Source organism: Salvia miltiorrhiza, chromosome 4 (assembly GCF_028751815.1).
Source record: "Salvia miltiorrhiza cultivar Shanhuang (shh) chromosome 4, IMPLAD_Smil_shh, whole genome shotgun sequence".
Lineage (NCBI taxonomy): Eukaryota > Viridiplantae > Streptophyta > Magnoliopsida > Lamiales > Lamiaceae > Salvia > Salvia miltiorrhiza.
In genome coordinates this window covers 55,684,944-55,707,267 of record NC_080390.1, presented here as the reverse complement: position 1 = coordinate 55,707,267, position 22,324 = coordinate 55,684,944, and the positions used below count along the sequence as shown (strand labels likewise).

Genomic DNA, 22,324 nt, shown 5'->3' with positions numbered 1-22,324 from the left:
ATAAGTAAATATAAAAAGAGTGTGAATTTAATTATGAAAAAATAAAATAAGGAAAATATATAAAAGCTGCTTAAATTAACATTATCTACAACAAATTAGGCATAATTATCTATAACAAAAGAAAAGGCAAAAAATAAGTATATACAGTATATAAAAAGAGTGTGAATTTAATCATTAAAAAATAAAAAAATAAGGAAAAAATATTTTTAAAAAATGAACCTGACGTGAATCGAACACGCAACCTTCTGATCTGGAGTCAGACGCGCTACCATTGCGCCACAGATCCACATGTCATTTATGTCACCACTAACTAAATATATACCAAATCAAATTCGACGCAAGGTAAATAAAAGGAGTGACAAATGGCACTAATCTAAACATGAGTATATTATTATACATAATTATAGATATTTTATCTAAATATTTAAATAATATAGTACTTATTAAAAAGAAAAAGGAAAAAAAAAAAAAAAGATTTGCAAATACTCAAATGGGCCGAGTCCAATTATACAATTTCAAAACAATTCATCGTTAATTTCGGCAGGGTTACTTCCTCAGTCCAACCTTGTAACAGAATTGAATAAAATTGAGGAACACACCAATATTTAATGCGTATAAACCTCAAATACTGATTTCCACTTCACAACAATCATACCATCAATTCTTCTGCTTCTAGTCAGAGTGAGTTCATAAAAATTTTGTACTGACAAATCATGTATGGTTCATTGCTTTCGAGAAATTTGAGAAACAAAGCTTCAACCAGCTGGTTCAGTTCGTCTAATCTTTCGAGGTAACTCCAAAAACTGCTGGATTTTTATTATGGGCTGTGGCTTTTTTGAAGGTTTTTGCTATTTCTTGATATTGGTATGTGGATAAAAATCCAATCTTGATTCATTATTTGATGTTTTTTGCTAGTTCTTGGAATTGGTATGTTGATAAAAATCCAATCTTGATTCATTATTTGATGTTTTTTGCTATTTCTTGGAATTGGTATGTTGATAAAAATCCAGTCTTGATAACTTAGCAATTTAGTGTCATGTACGGGAATGAAGATCATCAGATTTTATTTTTTATTTTAATTTTTTTAAAATATGGCTGTCACATCTTGAAAGCAGAAATGCCAACTTCAGCTTTATTGCTGCATTTTCAATTATGTTGAGATTATATCTGAATCCATCGTTGTCAATTGTGAATTTTGTGGCCGCAGATATGTTCATTCACTCCCCTTTGCGACTGTGAAAGCCGAGGAATTATCAGCTTCTCAGCCGGCTGAAGTGCTGAATTTAGGTACATAATTGAGCTGATGATTTCAGTTTGAATGAGAATTTATCTGACTATACCAAAATATAGTGTATCCTAATAGCAAAACAGTATAGTTGTATTCTTCTTACTTTGCTTAATAAAATGAAATGAGTAGCTCATGTGAATGTGTTAGTGAGGCAACATCGTTGTGGTTGTTTGTATTTTCCAGTGCAGGGGAAGTGGACAAGATCGTCGTCTTGGAATACCATCCCGGATCCTCTGAATGGCGAATCGTTCATCAAAGTTTCTGAAGTAAACCAGAAAGAAATACAGGTAGTAACTTTTTGTATCTTAAATTGAATGAGGCATTAGTGTGGTGAAGTCGGCTTTGGATCCAATCCGTTGAAAATGTTGTTATCGTCGATAACTTTTTGCAGCCTTTTGTCGAGAGCTTGGCGCAGTGCCCCAAACATGGTTTACACAATCCATTCAAAGCACCAGAAAGGTTGTTCCTTTTTTCTTCTCTTTCTTGTTGTAGTATTCGGACTTCTTCCTGTCTTCGCCTTTATGTAGCTATTTTGTTCTTTTTTTGTTTACTGAAACTAACATTAAAAGAGTTGTATGTCTCAGGTACCTCATGCTGGGAGACGTAACGACAAAAGCTGCTCACAAGCTGGCCCTACCTGAGGTTAACTCTCAACTCGAAGAAGATCTCGTGTGTTATGCAAAGTTAACTGCTGACTTCTCGTGCGATTTGTATTTTGTTTATAGGTTTCCGACTTCTTTGCCAAGCTGATACAAAGGGTGTCCCCAAAGAGCTACCAACAAGCTTTTATGGAAGTTTTTGTTACACAGAAGTTTCTGGAGAACTTTTGTGGTGACCAGGTTCGGTTTTGCAATTGTATAATCTTAGCTCTTTGTCGTTGCATATTTTGAAAATGTGTGACTGAGGCTTTGTCGTTTGACACGGGCAGGTTCGGTTCCTGGCTAGGTCATTTGGAGTACCCGGGAATCATCTAGGTCAGCAGAGTCACGGTTTTAGGTGGCCGTATGGCCCGGTGAGTCCTACTTTTTCCCGTTTTGAAATTAGAATAAATATAATATTTTCGTTAACTGAGCATCGTGCTAAATGATTTCTTTAGGTTGCAATCATCACTCCTTTCAATTTCCCTTTGGAGATTCCACTCCTTCAGTTGATGGGGGCGCTTTATATGGGGAACAAGCCACTTCTTAAAGTCGATAGCAAGGTAAGGGGTTGCGTCTATCGTGAAAGGAAAAATATTTTATTCGGTTTGCCTATCAATCAATTTTAGACCACTATGATATCTTCAACTATGAATGTATTTTTGTTTTAATATTTATAGGTCGCCATTGTCATGGAGCAAATGCTACGTTTGCTCCATGATTGTGGGTTGCCTGTGGAGGACGTTGACTTCATAAACTCGGATGGAGTTACTATGAACAGAGTTCTCACGGAGGTATGTGCTACGTTTTCGATCAATCAACATTTGTAAAAAAGTGCAATATGTGTGTGGGTATCTCATTCTTGGTTATTGAGAATCTTAAAGCTTTTGCAACAGAAGTATATGCTTTTTCGAAATTAATTTCTTTAAAATGTTTTATCATTAGGGAAAACCACGTATGACTCTCTTCACTGGTAGCTCGAGAGTAGCAGAGAAATTAGCCGTTGATCTCAGTGGTCGTATTAGGGTTGAAGATGCTGGGTTCGACTGGAAGATTCTAGGACCTGACGTGCAAGAGGTTTAAAACTTTCACATCTTCGTGCTTCCAAACTGTGCACTTTACCGTATAAATTTTAGTACATTTTGGATATTACGTTTCATATTCTTTTAGGAGGACTACGTTGCTTGGGTGTGTGATCAAGACGCATACGCATGTAGTGGGCAGAAGTGCTCAGCACAATCGATTCTATTCATGCATGAAGTAAGCTCCAACGAGTCTTCTGCTCATAACTTTTATTCGAATTTGCACTTTAATGTGTATATATATATATTTGAATTTTCCCTTTGAAGATCATTGACCCTCCCAACCGTTTATGTCGTTAACAGAATTGGGGTAAAAGTTCGTTGTTGGAAAAGTTGAGCGGTCTTGCTGCTCGAAGGAAGTTGGAGGATCTTACCATTGGCCCCGTTCTTACTGTAAGTACTCGCCTTCCCCTCGACTCTTTTTCCTCAACACTCAATCAACTATACTCAGTTATCCGAATACAAAGTTGCTATGAGAAAGACATTAGTAGATTTTGCTCAAGTTTCTATTGGCAATTTGTAGGTCACAACTGAAGCGATGCTCGATCACTTGAACAAACTACTCAAGATAAATGGATCAAGGCTTCTGTTTGGTGGCGAGGCTCTACAAAACCACTCTATCCCGACAGTATATGGTGCCGTTAAACCTACTGCTGTCTTTGTTCCACTCGAAGAAATATTGAAGGAGGAGAACTATGATCTTGTGACAAAAGAAATCTTCGGCCCCTTCCAGGTAAAAATAATAATCATTCTAGGCGGAAAAAAGAGCTTTACTGGTATACACGTAGACGATTTAACTCTTATTCATACGTATCACAATTCCAGGTTGTGACGGAGTACAAACAGAATCAGCTTTTGTTGGTACTCGATGCACTTGAAAGGATGCACGCACATTTAACGGCTGCAGTTGTGTCGAATGATCTTTTGTTCGTACAAGTAAGACTCGAATTCTAAATTTCTTTCCACGAATCATTCTTCTTCGTTCTCCGATTAAAGTTAGTTCTTATGACAACTGTTGTAGAAAATCATTGGGAATTCGGTCAATGGAACTACATATGTGGGACTGAGAGCAAGAACAACTGGAGCTCCACAAAATCATTGGTATAACACAACTCTTCTGTGTGTTTTTTTGTTAGAATGTATCGTTTGATGATTATATTTCTCGAAATGATACTATAGGTTCGGCCCCGCTGGTGATCCACGAGGTGCCGGAATCGGAACTCCAGAAGCCATAAGACTCGTGTGGTCGTGCCACCGAGAGGTCATTTACGATAATGGTCCCGTTCCTCGAAACTGGAGCACCCCGCAACCGACGTGAAATTCGAGTTAGCCTTGCTACCATCTTTGTAAGAACTATCTGTTTCTTGTTATTTTCTAGAATGGGATTCGACAATGTTGGTTTCATGAATTCAGGTTTAATCACAAAAACAATTTTTTTATTACTGAAATCTGCATACAACATCGATGAAAATGCACCTCTTCTTGAAGAGGACAAAATTTGTTCAATCCAATTCTACTATATAAACTATAACCATCACTTGGCATATTCTCTCTCTATGGCAAGAAAAGGTAGCATCAAGCTGTCTAGTTCATGATCCTGCATATCCAGCTGCGTGTCGGGCACGACTGAGGCTCGTCTCAGGAGCTCTTCAACCGGCTTCTTGTCACGAGGATGAACCTTTTCAGCGCGAGCATTGTGATCCACGTCGATTTTGTGATCTTCTCCTTTATCATCAGCAGCAGTGCCGAGCTCAGGACTGTCTTGAGGATCTGTGCTTGCAGGCCTTTGAAGAATCCGAGTATCCCTTCCTTCTCCCAGATCGAACGCAGTGCACCCGGCACAGTTTTACGCGATTTATCCTTTGTTTCATCAGCCTCGGCCGACTGAATCACCACTTTGCACCTGCACATACGTTTTGCTGTGTTAACGCGTTGTTTTGGAACGAGAGACGGGGGGAGGGAGGGTAGGGCTATTTACCTTATAGCAGGGTACGTTATGCAGGTGGCGATGCACTTTGAGACGGCCCCCAACATGAAGGCCGAGAATGCAGAGAGGGCTTCTGGGGAAGGCGATGCTGCTGCCTCGCCTCCCCTTTTCCTCGTCTTCTCCTTCAACAGCCTGCTCTTCAACTGATCGAAGGCCGTGTACTGCACAACCCGATTTGATGCAAATCAGAATCTTTTCACTTTCGACATAATATATACACGAAGTAACGAGTCATCAGACCTGAATGGAGGGGTTTGAAGTGAGGAGAAGGGAGATGCCTAGGCCATCAAACGACTCGCTCCACGTGCTCTCCGAGAGGGACTCCCACAGCCCTTTGGATTTCCCAAACTCGCACGTTTGCATCTTCGAGGATGCTGTGTCCAGAGGCTGCAACGAAAACGACAAGATTCATATCCGTGGCAACGAACAATCAAACGCTACAACAACAACAACGACCTTCACCCTAAGCACGGGCATTCTACTAGGCCGTTTGGTGTATAAGCCCTAACAATAGTGTGTGATCTAGACTATCAAGAAGATTCTTATCCGTGGCAACGAACAATCAAACATCACAAAAACAACAACAACAACGAACTTCACCCTCATCACCAGCATTTTACTAGGCCATTTGGAGAATAAGCCCTACAATTTTCACACAAGAAAGTTTTCTTTCCAACAATAGTGTGATCTAGACTATGAATCATGATAAAATGATGTTTGTTTCGTTCTTCACAGTTCAAGAAATGAACACACAGCAGTCGAATCTACGGCTAACCTGTGTGACTACAACTGTGCAGGCGCCAGCAGCTGCTGCTATGACCAAGTTAGCCTTAGTCCCAATAGATTTGAATCCACTCTTCTTCAAATAAAGCCTCTTCAAGAAGCTGTATCCATAGAAATAGATGAACTGCGAGATGAAGGACTGGAAATTCTTCGTTCCCAACCCCTGGTACAACGAGAGAACCTGGCGCGTAGATATCGCCTCCCAGAGGACATCCGAGATGTTCCTGTTTAGAGCAAAGCATCACTGCCAAGAAACATGCCACTCAACAAGAAACGAATGATATATATGAATAATGACACTAGTAGCATAGATAACTCGTACGAATTAGGATCCGAATCCTTAAAAGACTCGTGCAAAGTTCAGACAGCCGGTTAATGTTTCCAGAGGTTCGACATTTCTGAGACGGCATCAACACAAATGTGCCTTGCAACAGCCTCAGTTCATCATGATTCATGAACATCATCCTAAAGCTTCTCCTATGTGTTTAAAACCAATTCATCAGTTCATTCACAACTCATTAAGGGCTCGTCTGCTACGTAGTATGGGATAATGTGCGATATCTTTGACTGCGATGACTATTAATTTATTAGAAGTCAATACCATGTTTGGCAAGATATATGTGATACAGAATCCAAAAGATACGGATAGTAAATAACGGGCCAAGGGCTTTGATTTTTGAACAAACAACATATTAGGGTGTTACGGGTATCTATCTCACGCTTATCATACATAGCAAACGAGCCCTAAGAGTCAATGTTAAATATGAACATAAACCAGAAACGAATCATATATTGATCCCCTAATTGCATCTACTTCTTCATCAACGCATTATTAGGCAAAGAAAGCCACCAACATCAGAAAATTTCACAATCTCCACCTTTCACACAAGCCCAGAAATTAACATAATAATAGCATCCAAATATCTATTTGCAGAGAAGAAGAAAAAATCCCAATTTTGTCTAGTCTAGTTCTTGCATCTGGTGTATAAGTTCAACTAACATACAAACCTTATCAAAGCAAAATTAACATGTAAAAACGAACTAGCAACAAAAAAAAAAAAGCATAATTCTTGAGAGAGAAGGGGAAAAGGGGAACCTATATTTTTGGTGATGATGGGCTCGATTTTCAGCTTGATATTTAGTCTTGCAAGTGTCAAGCGGGTACAGAATGGTGGTGCTGAGCAGTGAACCCACCGCACCTGATGTCGCCTCCACCAAAGACTCCATTTTTTATTTTCAAGATTCTATTTCAAGATTGCACCTTTTTTTTTCATGCGACGCACTGCAACAACTTAGCAGATGAATCGCTGAAACTGAACAAACAGGGAAGCTTAAATCAATAAATGGGGCGGCGGCGGCGGCCGGGATTTGGGAGATAGCTGCGTAGGTGGGTCCGAGATTTTGGTCGGAGCAATCGCGTTGGGAAACGTGTGAGGAATGGGCGCGTTGCGTTGCGTTGCGTTGCGTTGCGGTTGTGTAATAACAACTGATGCTAGATTGCTATTTAAGACTGTTTTACACGTTGGTTGACTGCTGGAGTGGGGAATTTCAATTAAATAATTTTAAAATTAAATTGCAACACAGGAAATTAAAATTGAAAAAAGATGAATAAAAAACAGTTTGAGAAGAAAAAAAGAAGTGATACACAACCTGTCGATCGGTTTGGGTATCCGAATCGAAATTTTCGATTACCCGAACCTGAAAATCGCCCATTTTCAATACCCATTACCGAACCGAAATAGACGTTCGGTTATCCAATAACCAACTCGGTTAACCGAATCGGTTATTTGGATAACCAAATACCCGAAAGAAAAAAGGAAATTAAATTTCAGAAATTTTGGAAAATAAAGAAATCGAACTATTTGGTTTTCTTACTGTCGAGTTTTCCAATTCAATTAGCTTGGAATGAAATTATGCAAAAGTGCAGTATATGTGTGAAATTAAATATTGCCTCTCGACAAAATCCTCAATTCCTAATAATAATTCTTTAACAAATGAGAGATATGCATTAAACAAAAATGAATGGCAACCATGAAAAAGGAAAAAAGTCGATTCAGCTACCTCTACATTTGCTTCAGAAGCAAATGAGAGAATGAATTTGGGGAAAATAGTAACCTTTCGATCTTAATTTGCTTTTCCTGGAAATCTAAAACGTGCAGAGGTGCTGCGGCGATGGCCGCTACTTGCTGGAAGGCGGTGATGCGGCTGGAGGGCGGTGGCGCTGGCGGACGGCAGGGCGACGGGAACAGCTGTTGGGTGATGGGCGGCGGCGCTGGACAGGGTTTTGTGGTAAAAGAATTGAGAGTGTGTTGTGCGTGCGTAGCTTTTGCAGTTAGATTAGGAATTTAGAATTAGAAAATAGTAGTAATTTTTCTAATTATATAATTTTTACATATAAATTTAATTTATTTTCGGTTATTCGGTTAACCCGATTCGGTTATCGGGTTAACCGATAACCGAAAATTTTACAAATATACTAACCGAAACCGACCCGATAACTGAAAAATCGGTTTTTGGGTATCCAAACCCGAATCGGTTCGGTTCGGTTATTGGGTGAACCAATACCCAATAACCATTTAGACGGTCCTATACACAAGTGCACAATTAGTGTATTGAGTCGAGCTAGCTCGCGAGTTACTCGAAATCGATTCGTAAAATTTCTTGATATTCGGATTCTTGAAGTAGGTTTATAATAATGTTACAAGAAAAATGATGAACTGTTTCATGTTCTATATGTACTTATTTAACAATTTTCTTTGGGATAGTTTTAGAACTCTACAAGTTGTGCATGGTTGTGTGTTATATGAGCTTTGAACTTTTTTCTTGTTTCTTATCCAAACTTTATTTTTTAATAATTCAAATATACAAATTTAGTGCTTGTTAGATATTTTTTTCAATTTTCTTTTTCCAAATTAATATTGACTTGTTTGTCGTAACTATCAATTTGGCTAAATCGAACGATGATCAAAGCAACAAACTCTCACTTCTTTAAAACGTCATCGTTTTTAAATGAAAAATATAAATGCAATTATTTTAATTTCATAGAAAACGATGTCATTTTCTACTTAAGAATATAGCGTCATTTTATTCTTTGCTCATATTATTGACACACATACACCATATAAATAATAATTATATGATAGCACATAAAAATTAGGTTAGTTTCAATTTGATCGAAGTTGCTCGCCTGAAAAACAATCACACAAACACAAATTCATGTCTTTGAATTTTGAAAAGCGTTTGCAAAATAACAAATATATTTGTTTTTCATTAATAAATATTAAACGTGTAAGGAAAAATATATTTGTTGCCTTTAATATAATATTATTCCATTTATATTTTGTGTTTGTTTATTAAGAAGAAAGATTTGGACACACAAAATAAAACGAAGAAGAAAAAAATGCGACCATTTCAAAGCGGCCTTCTCGCAGAGGCTACACAAACAGTCACGCAGTATTGTTGGTTGGTATGGTTGGTTGCAATCCCAATTTTCCTCATAAAAAAAAATGAAAAATGGGCCAATTTTATCTCTCATCGATTTTCTAGTGAGAGAAAACCATCTCAGTAACACTCCGATGGAGAAGGCGATGCGCTTTACCAGCATTCTCACATCGTCATCGGCGTTGGGTATTGCCTTGCTGATTCTTATGCTTTTGCTCGTCCTCATCCTCATCTTCATATAGATTAGCTAATACATATTTAATGAGTAAATAGTGGGATAGATTATGGGAGAGAGAATACAGCTTTTTTATAGGAGAGAGAAAAATTGGCGGCAAAATTTTACCGTTAAACTGCTCATTTATATTATATATAGATATTTATAAACAAGTAACTGAATTTGAATTTGAGTCATTTTTTTCTTTTGTAAATTCTTCATTTCCTTAATTTATAAATACGTGTGTCATTTTTTAACTTTTAAGGTTGGATTCTTCATTTGGGGTATAATATATAGAGCCTTTTTTTTCTTTCTTATTATTAGTACAGTCACCGGTGGCACTATATTATCATTTAATTGAATAAATGATGATCGAGCTAGCAGTATATTGTATGATGCATTTATATATAACGGATAATGATTGTTATCTAAAGCATAATACATAACCATGTTAGTCTTATACATAACACTATAATCACCACTGTAATTTTTGTTATACAATCCTGTCGCGATATGTCTACTGTAAGTATCAACAATATAGTGGTGATTCAGCATGTAACTTGCTGATACTTGCGTTATTATCAACGATAACGCAAGTATCAACAAGTTACATACTAAATCAAGACGACGTGTCTGTCGTAAGTATAACGCAAGTATCAGCAAGTTACATGTTAAATCAAGACGACATGTCTACCGTAACGTAAGTATCAGCAAGTTACATGCTAAATCAAGACGACATGTCTACCGAAGTACTATTTGTTGTAGACAACTCTAGTAAATCACACTTCAACAGATCGGATAATTCATAGTTGTAACTACATTTAAAAGAGATTGATTGGATAATTCATAGTTGTAACTACATTTAAAAGAGATTCTGAAAAAAAATGGTTATGAGATCCTCTATCTCACATTTTATTATATCCAATTATTAATTAATTTCATTGTTTTAGTAATAACAATTTGTAACAAAAATTAATATTATTATATAATGAATCCTGATTAATATGTATCATTAAGAATCGAAATTAATTTGGGAGCATGCTGCAGAAATATGCAACTGCTATGACTTTGAGGAATGGATATAATAGTCACTTTTTACTTTAATAGTCATTCTTAATATTACTCCATTCATTTGAGGAATTGAAAATCAATCCAACACAATTTATCTCCACATACAATTTGTTCCTCACCATGCTGTAGATATATTTCAAATTAACAAGAAGAAGCAATGAAAAAGAGGTAACTTCAATTTAAATTATCACAATTAATAAAAAAAAAACAATTTAATTATTAGTTACATTAATAATTAATTTATTTAAAAATTTTCTAATTAATTTTTATATATATATATAGTTTATTTAAAAAAATTTCTATATATTAATTAGTGAGAATGATCACATATATATTTATATATATATATATATATATATATATATATATCTAATTAATTTATTTAAAAAAATTCTATATATTAATTAGTGAGAATGATCACATATAGCCCTTTCTGTTAAAAACATAATAGCCTTAGTTTATAGTAATAGATAAGTTATATAGTCATTTTATGCTTAAAAGACTATCACATATTTCTTTAGTTAAAGGTAATTAAGTTGGATATTACATTGGCACACATCTTGTAAGTGTAGATATTCGTGTACGTGTGGCCATACATTAAAATATGGTTGTCAAATTAAATTTATATGATTTCAATATAATTTGTGTAACTAAATAAATTTATCTTTATATATAATGTTATAATAATTATGGATCTAAAATGTAATATGAAATTTTCTCACCAATTGTTAGATTTTGGAATTTGATTTTCTTTATATAATAACATAATGATAGCATAATAATTTTCCCACCTAAGCTGAACTGCAATTTTATTTTTTTTACTTTTTTGTCAAAATCACTTATTATTTCAGTTGGAAAGTTTAACTGTTTGTCGGTCAATGTTGATCGAATTAATTTATCCATTTGATGAATAAAAAATATTTAAAATATCATGATCCTTGCTCATCTCTTTTAGGATAATTGTTACTGTGCTGTATTTTTATTATTTTATCAAAATACAAATTTTAAAATTAAACTATATATTCATTAAATAAAAAATATATATATATTATATAATATATTGACACTCACACATTTTAGTAGAATTAAACTATATATATATTGGTATTGTATACATTTTAGTAGAATTTTTGTATAAGTTATATTAATATAATGTGTGTATATTATATCACCTTTAATTTTATCATGTCAATTTTGATTTGAGCGAAATTAAAATTCAAGACAAATTTCGGAATGGGCTAAAGTTTATGTGTTCTACATTACAACTTTATAGAGTTGGAAAAAAAATCGTAATTTACTAATAGTTTGTAGACTTACAACTAATTAACGTTTTAATATATATATATATATATATATATATTAAAATATAGATCTATAAAAAGTAATTAAAAGTTTCAAACACTCTTTGTAGACAAATAGAAAATTTGGAAGAAAAAATATCTAGATATTTTGGTCGATATTTCAAATAGATAATAAAAATCATTAGAAAATTTTTTTGTCAAAATTTGGATCAATCATTTGATACGCCTCCAACTATATATAAGATGATTTCATCTTCATTTTAACACTACTAGTTTTTATTCGTGTTATTTTATAGTGTAAATCACTTTATGAAAGAGTGGATCAAAGATCCGTAGAATCAAGTTTCCATTTCATATTGGATCAAAGATTGCCATAACATGAGAAATTAATTATAAACTGAAAAGAATAAAAATGAAGAAAAGGAGAAAAGAAAGAAATGAAAGTATGAAACTCAATAATGAAGAAAATAAGTAAATAAGTACTAACAAAAAAAAAAGAAATGAGGGAAAAATTGAAAAACATAAGAAATTAATTATAAACTGAAAAGAATAAAAATGAAGAACGAGAAGATAATTGTACAATTAAAAGAATAAGAAGACGAAACGAGGAAAAAAAATAAGGATTTTTGATAAGCGGAGCCAAGAATGTTTGTAACCCACCGAAGACAACGCACGGGGGCAAAACGCCGCACACCCTATTCTACAAATTTCTTGAGGTTTATAATAATGTTACAAGAAAAATGATGAACTATTTCATGTTCTATATGTACTTATTTAACAATTTTCTTTGGGATAGTTTTAGAACTCTACAAGTTGTGCATGGTTGTGTGTTATACTTATATGAGCTTTGAACTTTTTCTTGTTTTTTATCCAAACTTTTTTTTTTAATTCAAATATACAAATTTAGTGCTTGTTAGATTTTTTTCAATTTTCTTTTTCCAAATTAATATTGACTTGTTTGTCGTAACTATCAATTTGGCTAAATCGAACGATGATCAAAGCAACAAACTCTCACTTCTTTAAAACGTCATCGTTTTTAAATGAAAAATATAAATGCAATTATTTTAATTTCATAGAAAAACGATGTCATTTTCTACTTAAGAATATAGCGTCATTTTATTCTTTGCTCATATTATTGACACACATACACCATATAAATAATAATTATATGATATCACATAAAAATTAGTTAGTTTCAATTTGATCGAAGTTGCTCGCCTGATAAAAGATCACACAAAAACAAATTCATGTCTTTGAATTTTGAAAAGCATTTGCAAAATAGTAACAAATATATTTTTTTTCATTAATAAATATTAGAAAAAAACGTGTGAGGAAAAATATAGTTTTTTGTCTTTAATATTAATATATAGATTATTCCATTTATATTTTGTGTGTGTTTATTAAGAAAGATTTGGACAGAGAAAAATAAAACAAAGAAGAAAAAAATGCGACCATTTCAAAGCGGCCTTCTCGCAGAGGCTACACAAACAGTCACGCAGTATTGTTGGTTGGTATGGTTGGTTGCAATCCCAATTTTCCTCATAAAAAAAACATGAAAAATGGGCCAATTTTCTCTCTCATCGATTTTCTAGTGAGAGAAAACCATCTCAGTAACACTCCGATGGAGAAGGCGATGCGCTTTACCAGCATTCTCACATCGTCATCGGCGTTGGGTATTGCCTTGCTGATTCTTATGCTTTTGCTCGTCCTAATCCTCATCTTCATCGCCTGCAAGTTCCGACCATGGACCCGCTTCCTCTCCGCCTCCACCGCCGCCGCCGCGCGCCGCCGCACGCCGGCCTCGATCAGGGTCTGCCTCGGGATTGATCTTATGTGTGTTTTCGGATTTGATTTGCCAGCAAGATTTTATTTTATTTTTATTTTTCTTTTCGTAATTAGGTTATGGGAATGGGGATTTGATGGGTTGGTTGTGCTTGGATTTGGATTTAGGGATTTTGCGTTGATTTTGCAGATTGCATTGTTTGATTCATTAATGATGCCCCCATTTTCCTGTGTTATGATATGAATTTATTTTGGCGGTGAAGATTTTTTAGCTCATTTTGCTGATGAATGTGAGTGTTGAAAATGGATTAAGTAATCAGCTCTGATTTTAGGTCAAGTTTATGAGATAATTTAAAGTGGGCTGTAATGAACTTCTTATGTTTTGGGGGGTTTATTTATCTTGTTATTTTATGTAGTTAACATGATTAAAGTTTTGGCTTTTCTTTCAGCTTTAGTGCTGGAGTTTAGTCTATAAATTTTAAGTTCTGTACCTGAATTTAGAGAAATTTTTGAATTTGTTGCTCTGAAAGTTGAAATGGATAGTTTTTTTAGTTTTCGTGGTGCTTCGGGTTTAAGCTCGATAGAAGTAACAAGCTCTAAACGTTCTAGCTTTTCCGTAACTATGAATTCCGGATCTGACATGTCCGGTAGGGTGGAAATGTCTTGCTTCTTGGCAAAAGCTATAGCAACGAGATGCTTTTTCAAAACTTTTGTTTAGTCTTCAGCTATGCTAAGTAATTTTTTATGGATTGGGTTTTGTAATGAATGGAAATTTCAATTCCAAATGGTTGAGCTAGAAATATACTATAATCTGCATTTACATGGAATTCTATGTTCCTCCCTTTGATGCTAAAGGATCTGTGATTTCTGTTCTGTACCCCTTTAACTGTTTTGTTCCAAATGTAGGTTGATGACATTGAGCGGCCTCTTGTTTCGGGAGATCTTAGTTCTGTTGAAAGTGACGAAAGTCACCCCAGCGAGCAGGGTCGTCAAACTCAGGGTAGTTATACTTCAGGACATGCTGTTTTGGCAACACCAAAACAAAGGCTCCCACCCACATCATCCCAGCCGAGCCACGGTAAATAGCTTCTACTTCTCTTGTTGTTTATAGTTTCCTGTGAATCTTACGGGAACGGGAAGAAAATCTTACTAATTGCTTGTTCCAGATGATATTATTATTCTTGACATTCCAAATACTTCAGAGAATTCTTTGGTGGGTCAAACGCTTCAGCGTCCTCTTGCAACAAGTCTTTTTCCTGAAGATCGGAAAAATGAAAAACGAGGAGATAGTTATAGCCAGAAACATGGTCCAAATTCTGTTCCCAGTCACACTGCAAACCAGGGTAATATTCTTCTTGTCGATTGCATGAATCTTAGTGTTTTCGACACCCGTTGTCTGCTGAATATGTAAAACGTGTGATCATGTTGTCCTCTTAGAAGTGCAGGAAGCATTCTCAAGCTGGAGGTAGTCTCTGGCCCTGCTCGTGGGCTTCAGTATTCCGTAAAGTCTACCAACGTAACCGAGCTTCCGGTGACTATCGGAAGAGTGTCGCCTGGTGATGTAATACTTAAGGATTCGGAGGTCTCTGGAAAGCATGCGATGATAAATTGGAATGCTAATGTAAGCTTTGCACTATAATATGCAATACTGCATACTTTAACTTTATCCTCTGTGCTATCTAACTTCATATTGCTGTAGAAATTAAAATGGGAGCTGGTCGACATGGGTAGCTTGAACGGCACAATGTTGAACTCCCAGGCAGTTCTTCCCGCTCAATCGGGAAGCAGACATTGGAGTAACCCAGTCGAGCTCACAAGTGGCGACACAGTAACATTCGGCACAAGTTCAAAGATTTTGGTACATAAAAGCAACTTTGTGGAATTTCAGCGCACCTAGAGGGTTATGTTGGCCCTATTATGTGAAATTCTGATTGTTGCTGCCTTCGTCTGATGTGGTAGGTTAATATTACATCACAAACAGAGTGCAAGATCCCTTTCAGGATCGGTATAGCATCGGATCCTATGGCTTTACGTCGAGGAGGGAAAAAGTTGGCCATGGAAGATGTCTGCTATTACCAGTGGCCTCTTCATGGAATGGATAAGGTTTTGAACTATAGTCCTGTCTCAGTTATCGACGTGCATACTTGAGATGCATAATAGGTTTTTAAAAGATTTAATTTTGCAGTTCGGGATGTTCGGTATATGTGATGGACATGGTGGAGCCGATGCGGCCACATCTGTTAGCAAGTTAGTTTTCATGTCTATTGACATAAAAAAATGCTCCTTTTATTTTATAAAAACCGGGATAATGTTGCTGCCAAAAGACCTTGTTTGAGTTCACCTCTTATAATCCCATTCTTCATTTTTAATTCCAAAATCTTCCCTACTATTGCATAATACTTACTCTAGCTCTGCTTATACTTACTCCACCTCTGCTTACTATTCCAGAATAATGCCTGAAGTAATTGCTGGAATCTTGTCAGATTCATTCAGACGAGAGAAAATTCTGTCTCAGTGCGACGCTTCTGAGGTCCTTAGAGAAGCATTTTACCAGACGGAGGCGCGCATTAACCATTACTACGAGGTTAATACTCGGAAATTCCTTTCTTAATTGTGGTTTCCTCGTAGAACCGTACTTCACCAATATATATGCTGGATTATACTGAATACGCTTAGGTTGTTTTCGTGTTACGTTGTAACGATTAACTATATTTCAGGGTTGTACTGCGACACTGCTTCTGGTGTGGACTGACGGTCATCAAAATTTCTACGCGCAATGTGCAAATGTTGGAGACTCAGCTTGTGTTGCAAAGTAGGTGTCGATATATACCTTGCTTATTTTTTTCTTTTATTGGTGATCTGCAGCATATCATTTCCAAGAACCTCCATTATCTATTTCTAATATTTAGAAGTAGTAATTATTATCCTCAATTTTGTGCAAGCATTCAGAAGCTGGGGATTAGAAAGCTATACATATGTTTCCTTAATTTTGCGCGATCACTTTTCTCTGCATTTGCCTGATTCGAGCTTCATTCTGGCAGTGTCGGGGGAAAGCAGATAAAGATGACCGAAGACCACAGGATAACTAGTTACTCCGAAAGACAACGTATCCAGGCAATAGGAACGCCTCTGAGAGATGGGGAAACTCGGATATGTGGTAAGTTCGTTCTACAATTACAATATCATCAATGATTTCTTCTCAATCCATGTGCTCATTCGTGTGAAACGGCTCCTATCCAGGTATTAACCTCGCCAGGATGCTCGGTGATAAATTTTTGAAGGAGCAAGATGCGCGCTTCAGCGCAGAACCTTATATTAGTGAAGTTGTATACATAGACCAATCAAGCGAGGGCTTTGCTCTTCTAGCTAGGTGAGTTTGCTTCTAATCAACTCATTCACTGTATCAGCATCAAAAAAATCCACTAAAATTCAAGATTTCCCTTCTTGTTTAGAAGAAGCCCAGAAATCAAAACTTGAGTCATAACTTCATATATTGTTGGATTTTATATGTAGTGATGGTTTCTGGGATGTAATTAACATGAAGAAGGCATTTCAGCTTGTGCATCAGGTAAATAACTCTGTGTGACTGTGTGTGAGTACCAACTAAGCCGGTGTCTCGTTTCTGAACCCCGGATTTTCTTTCTTCCGACAGGCAATGGAGAGGAACGCGATGGAGGGGGAGGGCTCCGCTGAGAAGATAGCTAACTTTTTGTTGAGTGAGGCGAGAACGCTGCGTACAAAAGATAACACATCGATAATTTTCTTAGATTTTACCAGCAGCAGCAGCCATGGCAGATCTTGTAAACTTGATAACACCTAGAGATGAAAGAGTTTTTCCTAGTTTAGGTTTTCAATTTATACAAACATTCTATTATTTTTGTTCCTATCATTTTGAAGGTCACAGTGCATTTGGGAATGGTGTCTCATTTGCTGCTGTTGTACTGAATCTTGATGATCATGTACAGAAAATCTTGCCATGAGCTGATTAATATATTAGAATATATTTCTAGTTTTCTTATTGTTGTAGTATTTTTTTTTCTTTTTTTGGAAAATGTGTGTAAATGGGATAAAAAATAAGAAGGGGGAATGGAGAAAATTGATTACTTTTAAATGAGAAATATGCAGATATCTATGTAAATTATTAAGGATTAAAAAGAAAATTTATTGATTAATGTTAATTAACTTAAATATAGAAATTCTTCAAATTATTAATTAATATATATATTAATATAATTTATAATTACATTAATTGTTATTAATCATGATATTGATATTGATGAAGTTTTCACAATTTTTATTTTGATAATTTGTTTAACTTATCTATTTATATATACAAATGTCATTTTCTAAAGATCGAACAAATTAAGCTAACCAAAATATAAACGAAAAGAAAAGTATAAAAACTACTCTATTTTAAGCTTGAAATGACAAAGTTATTCTTACTTAATTCATAAAAATTGCTGAAATTGCGAACTTTGCTCAATATGCTCGACCATTACAAGTCGAGTATATCGAGCATTAGCGTATTTGTAATAAATATATAGATGTTCGACACGCTCGACTTCTGCGAGTCGAGCAATAGTGATAAATACACCAATGTTCTACATGCTCAACTATTACAAGTCGAGTAATCGAGCATTCTTTGAAAATACACTAATACTCGACATTTGTCGATTACAAGTCGAGCATCAGTGCAAATTACACTAATGCTCTACAAAAGGGTAAAAATGTCCTAAATTAATATATTTATTAGTATATGTTTCTTTGAAGGTGAATATTTTCTAGGTTTTAGTAATTTTTATCTTTGGAATGGGACCCAAAGTAAAAGCTCACCATATAAAACACAACAGCTCCGACAACAAAGCCCTAATCGACTCAAAACCCTAATTAAACCTCAAGAATTTACTGCAAGGCCAACTGTGAGAAAGAGAGATGGGGAAGAAGGAGAAGAAGAGAGAGGGAGCTGAAAACATGGAGGCCTTGGGGAACGGCGGTCTCGAATCTAACGAAAAGCGTTCAAAAAAGAAGAGGAAAAACATAGACAAAGTTGAACAACAGCAAAACGACGACGTGCCGTCGACAACTGAGATATCCACCGTCACCATTGCTCTTCCCGGCTCCATAATCAATAATACTCAATCCCTCGAACTCGCTACTCGTGTAATGTTCTCTCTTTTTTGCCTTGAAAGTTTGCTTTTTTATTCTTAGTTCTGTTAAAGATTGAGTCTTTGGTTCGAACTTGTTGCTAATGGAGGCTACGTAGTCAGTTGAGCTGTTAATTGAGGATATTGATGGAGTTATGAGATAATTAATGCGGATTTTTGGGGGGCTTTGTGAATCCAGTTTTTGATGGTTGTGTATTCCTCTGTTTTGCATTATGTTTGTCTTGATGAAATTCCTTGAAAGTGATTCAAGGCATTTTGTTTGTAATTAAATAAGAATGTGATTTTTGTGAAGTGATCTTGTCATGAGGATTTTCTTCTGATTTTTTTTTTTACTTCCTTACAGTTGGCTGGGCAGGTTGCGCGTGCTGCAGCGATCTTCCGAATTGACGAGGTTTGTCGCAGTTGTTTGTCTATAATTAAACTATATTAGTTTTATGGTCCCTTTGGATTTTTTAGACCTGTTTTCTGAGTAGTCTTTTGTTGTGTGACCTACTTCAACTTATAGTGTTTCCGTGAGTCGGTTCATCGTGATCATGGTAATTGAATCTTGATAAATAGATTTATAAAGGAAACATGGTAATTGCCAAACTCTAGAGTGTTATGCGCAATGTGGATTTTTGCTCTTCTCTTATTTATGTCTGTTAAAGACTGATGTCACCCTTGCTCGGAAATAGCCACGCAGAATCTTGAAATGTGCTTTCAACTGCAAAAAATGTGCTCTTGTGTTAACAGGTGGTTGTATTTGATAGCAAGAATACATCGGAGGATGCTTCGACTGAAATAATGGACAATGATTCGGGCGAGAATGAGAGTGGTGCAGCTTTCCTTATGAGAATCTTGAGGTACCTAGAGACGCCACAGTATCTGAGGAAGAGCCTTTTCCCGATGCATAGCAGTTTAAGAGTCGTGGTGAGTATCCGCTAGCATTATGATTTTAGGGGAAACGGCATACTCTTCTGATGCTTGTTAAAGCATGTTTTTCGTGTTTCTGCAGGGTTTATTGCCCCCTCTTGACGCCCCACATCATTTGCGCAAGCACGAATGGGCTCAGTACAGGGAAGGTAACAATGCTAAACCTCTATAAAAGTTATTTTTCGCACACTGCTTGCCTGCTTGTGCGACTAGAATAGTCGATGTGGTTTTGCACTGTAGCTGCGTAATTTAAATGATTTTGAACTATTCTGATAGCTTTTGCTAGTTATATCTGATTTTTTTGATCTATTTGTTTCATTTTGATGCTAATTTTGATGGTTCCATAGTGTGGACTATCATAAATGTCTGTGTACAAATGGTTCACTTGTTTGGTGCAAAGTTTGGGCATATGATGGCTTACGCAATTACACTTGATCTGAAATCTCAGGTAAGTTTCCTGTTGACAACTTGAATTGCTGATGCCCACTGCTTTGCACCTGTCTAAGTAGATGTCGATGGCTTGATTGTTCCATGCCCAATAGAAGTTATTATCATCCACATGATTGCACGTAGTCGAACAGATTTGAATGTATTGATTTTTTCTTTGGCACGTATTCGTCGCCACTTTTATACCTTTATGCATGTCTGCCATTTTTTTTCCTTGAAATTTGAGTTTAATTTGGGCAAATGATGGCTTACACTTGATCTCTGAACTTCAGGTAAGTTTTATGTCGACAATCATTCTCCTGATGCCCTTGTTTTTGTACTTTTACCTGAATATGTAATTTCATCCTTATTGTTTTCTCCCCATCTTTCTCTAGGAGTCATTAACAACTTCTGATAAAAAGTTACAGTCCTTAGCTGACTTCGTAGATTGTTCCCTTTCACTAATCACTAGCACTCTCTGAACATCTATTGTTTGACATGATACTTAATAGTTAAAGTTTTATCCTTGTTTTCTCTGTATTTTCATCATTTGGCACAAAAAAATAATCTGAGAGGCTTATATTTTCTAACTAGCGAGTGCATTTATATCTTTGTTTTAGGTATTGCACGAGAAAAACTAGATCAAGGGACGCTTGTTGATGTGGGTCTCAGCAAGGTATAATTCGTTTATTGGTAACTTAAAAGGTTTATTCACGATGATCGGTGTTATAATCTTTTTTATAAGTTTCCTGCAAGGTCTTCGATCGTTTGAAAAATTTATAGTCACAAATCCTACTTTTTCTATTCATTTTCTGTTAAAATGAATATTCCCTGTTGTGAGACGACACGTAGAAGGATTATATGACTTGGCCTGGCTGATTGATCTATATTAATTGAACTTAAAGCCCTATTATGCAGAATATCAAGGTCGATCAAGTTCTCGAACCTGGAACGAGAGTAACGGTAGAGATGGGAACGAACCGTAACTTGGATGCAGGTCAGTAAAAACCTTTCTAATGAGGGCAAAATCATGCAAGAACAATGAGTTCTATGGAGCACAAAATTTTCAGGTCCTCGGAAAATCGTCCCTTCTTCAAGGCCTCGAGACGAAGGAATGTATTGGGGATATAAAGTGCGATATGCTCCAAACATTAGTTCCGTGTTCAAGAATTGCCCGTATCAGGTTATGCTTTAGTTTCAATCACCTTTAAGAAGGTCTGTCTTTTGTCTCGAGAGTTAGCTCACCGAACTTTTTTCTCCTTAAACAGGGAGGATATGATCATCGGATCGGTACCTCCGAACACGGGCTGATTATTAATTCTTCGGAGCTTACTCTACCCTCGTTCAAGCACCTTCTGATCGCCTTTGGTGGGCTTGCCGGACTGGAAGAGTGCGTTGAAGAAGACATAGTTTTGAAGGTATCCAGTTCACACGTTTCTCAATTTTTGCAGCTCTAGTCTCGATTCTTTACCTTATCGTTGTTTTAAAGCGAACAATGTTGTATGATTTTAGGGCAAAACTGTGAATGACATTTTCGACTCCTATCTAAATACTTGTCCTCATCAAGGAAGTCGAACTATCCGGACAGAGGTACGTATGCCCTAACGTTTCCCGTTCCATTCGCCCACTCGTCTATTCTGCCACGCCCGAATCCTAAATCCTAAAATCGCTCGTTGAAAACAGGAAGCAATTCTTATCTCACTCCAGTATTTTCAAGAGCCGATAAGCCGTGTTTTGAAGAAATAGCAACGGTATTGCTCGTCGGAAACAGGAAGCATTTCTTATCTCGCTCCAGTATTTTCAAGAGCCGATAAGCCGTGTTTCGCAAAAATAGCAACGGTGAACTTAAGCCTGCAAAGTGGGGTCTCGTCTCGTGTAGGTGCGCACGAGGCATCTCGATCGAGTCACGGTCGGACCGGACGAACTCGAACTCATGAATATTTTACAACAAAATTTGAAGTGAGTGTCTTACTTCGCAAATTTTTAGAGCGTTGTATCTAGTTGAACGCATTTTGATAAACATGTGTAATTTACAATTATATACTCCCTCAGTCCCATTAGTAATGTCTCAGTTACTATACTAGTAATGTCTCTTATTTTTTTTAGTAAAAAATAATTATTTAAAATATTATTAATGGTGGATTTAATTCATTTTATATGCTAGTTCAATTAAAATAATTCTTTAATATCTTCTATTAACTAATTTTATATACCAATTATACTTTTTCTCAACT

General features: G+C 36.0%; 4 protein-coding genes and 3 non-coding genes across 8 annotated transcripts; 5 read left to right on the top strand and 2 right to left on the bottom strand.

The window, feature by feature from the left end:
- Positions 1-214: 214 nt before the first annotated feature.
- On the bottom strand, positions 215-286 carry TRNAW-CCA (transfer RNA tryptophan (anticodon CCA)). The gene has a single exon. It is a non-coding gene; the product is annotated as a tRNA-Trp (tRNA).
- A 192-nt stretch (positions 287-478) lies between these two features.
- LOC131020921 (probable aldehyde dehydrogenase) lies at positions 479-4,456 on the top strand. Its single transcript, XM_057949973.1, has 16 exons — positions 479-790; positions 1,208-1,287; positions 1,472-1,575; positions 1,680-1,747; positions 1,873-1,930; positions 2,014-2,127; positions 2,217-2,300; positions 2,385-2,489; positions 2,607-2,720; positions 2,872-3,003; positions 3,097-3,186; positions 3,312-3,401; positions 3,532-3,741; positions 3,834-3,944; positions 4,030-4,109; positions 4,188-4,456. Exons 1-16 carry the CDS (start codon positions 714-716, stop codon positions 4,324-4,326), a joined length of 1,656 nt encoding a protein of 551 aa, XP_057805956.1. The 5' UTR covers positions 479-713; the 3' UTR covers positions 4,327-4,456.
- LOC131020922 (peroxisomal adenine nucleotide carrier 1-like) lies at positions 4,423-7,301 on the bottom strand. Its single transcript, XM_057949974.1, has 5 exons — positions 6,875-7,301; positions 5,771-6,002; positions 5,236-5,382; positions 4,987-5,156; positions 4,423-4,911 (listed from the first exon to the last, which is right to left on the bottom strand). The coding sequence occupies exons 1-5, from the start codon at positions 7,003-7,005 to the stop codon at positions 4,647-4,649; spliced, it is 945 nt and encodes a 314-aa protein (XP_057805957.1). The 5' UTR covers positions 7,006-7,301; the 3' UTR covers positions 4,423-4,646.
- Positions 7,302-13,206: 5,905 nt separating this feature from the next.
- LOC131020920 (protein phosphatase 2C 70) lies at positions 13,207-17,605 on the top strand. Of its 2 annotated transcripts, none has more exons than XM_057949972.1 (13): positions 13,207-13,615; positions 14,494-14,665; positions 14,754-14,930; positions 15,033-15,208; positions 15,287-15,445; positions 15,547-15,690; positions 15,773-15,834; positions 16,036-16,171; positions 16,305-16,399; positions 16,629-16,744; positions 16,828-16,957; positions 17,101-17,155; positions 17,240-17,605. In XM_057949972.1, the coding sequence occupies exons 1-13, from the start codon at positions 13,319-13,321 to the stop codon at positions 17,405-17,407; spliced, it is 1,887 nt and encodes a 628-aa protein (XP_057805955.1). In that variant the 5' UTR covers positions 13,207-13,318; the 3' UTR covers positions 17,408-17,605. The 2 variants fall into 2 exon arrangements, with proteins under 2 accessions (XP_057805955.1, XP_057805954.1); XM_057949971.1 differs by having other exon boundaries at positions 13,258-13,615; positions 14,790-14,930.
- An 852-nt stretch (positions 17,606-18,457) lies between these two features.
- Positions 18,458-22,225, top strand: LOC131020919 (uncharacterized). Its single transcript, XM_057949970.1, has 10 exons — positions 18,458-18,747; positions 19,096-19,143; positions 19,485-19,661; positions 19,747-19,813; positions 20,711-20,766; positions 21,009-21,087; positions 21,161-21,273; positions 21,359-21,508; positions 21,603-21,680; positions 21,774-22,225. The coding sequence occupies exons 1-10, from the start codon at positions 18,520-18,522 to the stop codon at positions 21,834-21,836; spliced, it is 1,059 nt and encodes a 352-aa protein (XP_057805953.1). The 5' UTR covers positions 18,458-18,519; the 3' UTR covers positions 21,837-22,225.
- On the top strand, positions 20,087-20,148 carry LOC131024009 (small nucleolar RNA snoR101). The gene has a single exon (XR_009101606.1). It is a non-coding gene; the product is annotated as a small nucleolar RNA snoR101 (small nucleolar RNA).
- LOC131024008 (small nucleolar RNA snoR101) lies at positions 20,357-20,418 on the top strand. The gene has a single exon (XR_009101605.1). It is a non-coding gene; the product is annotated as a small nucleolar RNA snoR101 (small nucleolar RNA).
- Positions 22,226-22,324: the final 99 nt, after the last annotated feature.

Excerpts from the sequence above, each read along its gene's own strand:
- LOC131020921 (XM_057949973.1), top strand. The coding sequence starts at position 714 with ATGTATGGTTCATTGCTTTCGAGAAATTTGAGAAACAAAGCTTCAACC. Across the intron at positions 1,576-1,679 it reads TAAACCAGAAAGAAATACAG|CCTTTTGTCGAGAGCTTGGC; the intron begins GTAGTAACTTTT and ends AACTTTTTGCAG. Across the intron at positions 3,004-3,096 it reads TAGGACCTGACGTGCAAGAG|GAGGACTACGTTGCTTGGGT; the intron begins GTTTAAAACTTT and ends ATATTCTTTTAG.
- LOC131020922 (XM_057949974.1), bottom strand. The coding sequence starts at position 7,005 with ATGGAGTCTTTGGTGGAGGCGACATCAGGTGCGGTGGGTTCACTGCTC. Across the intron at positions 6,003-6,874 it reads CATCATCACCAAAAATATAG|GAACATCTCGGATGTCCTCT; the intron begins GTTCCCCTTTTC and ends TGCTCTAAACAG. Across the intron at positions 4,912-4,986 it reads ATAACGTACCCTGCTATAAG|GTGCAAAGTGGTGATTCAGT; the intron begins GTAAATAGCCCT and ends ACGTATGTGCAG.
- LOC131020920 (XM_057949972.1), top strand. The coding sequence starts at position 13,319 with ATGGTTGGTTGCAATCCCAATTTTCCTCATAAAAAAAACATGAAAAAT. Across the intron at positions 15,835-16,035 it reads GCGGCCACATCTGTTAGCAA|AATAATGCCTGAAGTAATTG; the intron begins GTTAGTTTTCAT and ends TTACTATTCCAG. Across the intron at positions 16,745-16,827 it reads TGGGGAAACTCGGATATGTG|GTATTAACCTCGCCAGGATG; the intron begins GTAAGTTCGTTC and ends GCTCCTATCCAG.
- LOC131020919 (XM_057949970.1), top strand. The coding sequence starts at position 18,520 with ATGGGGAAGAAGGAGAAGAAGAGAGAGGGAGCTGAAAACATGGAGGCC. Across the intron at positions 18,748-19,095 it reads CCCTCGAACTCGCTACTCGT|TTGGCTGGGCAGGTTGCGCG; the intron begins GTAATGTTCTCT and ends ACTTCCTTACAG. Across the intron at positions 21,681-21,773 it reads GTCGAACTATCCGGACAGAG|GAAGCAATTCTTATCTCACT; the intron begins GTACGTATGCCC and ends CGTTGAAAACAG.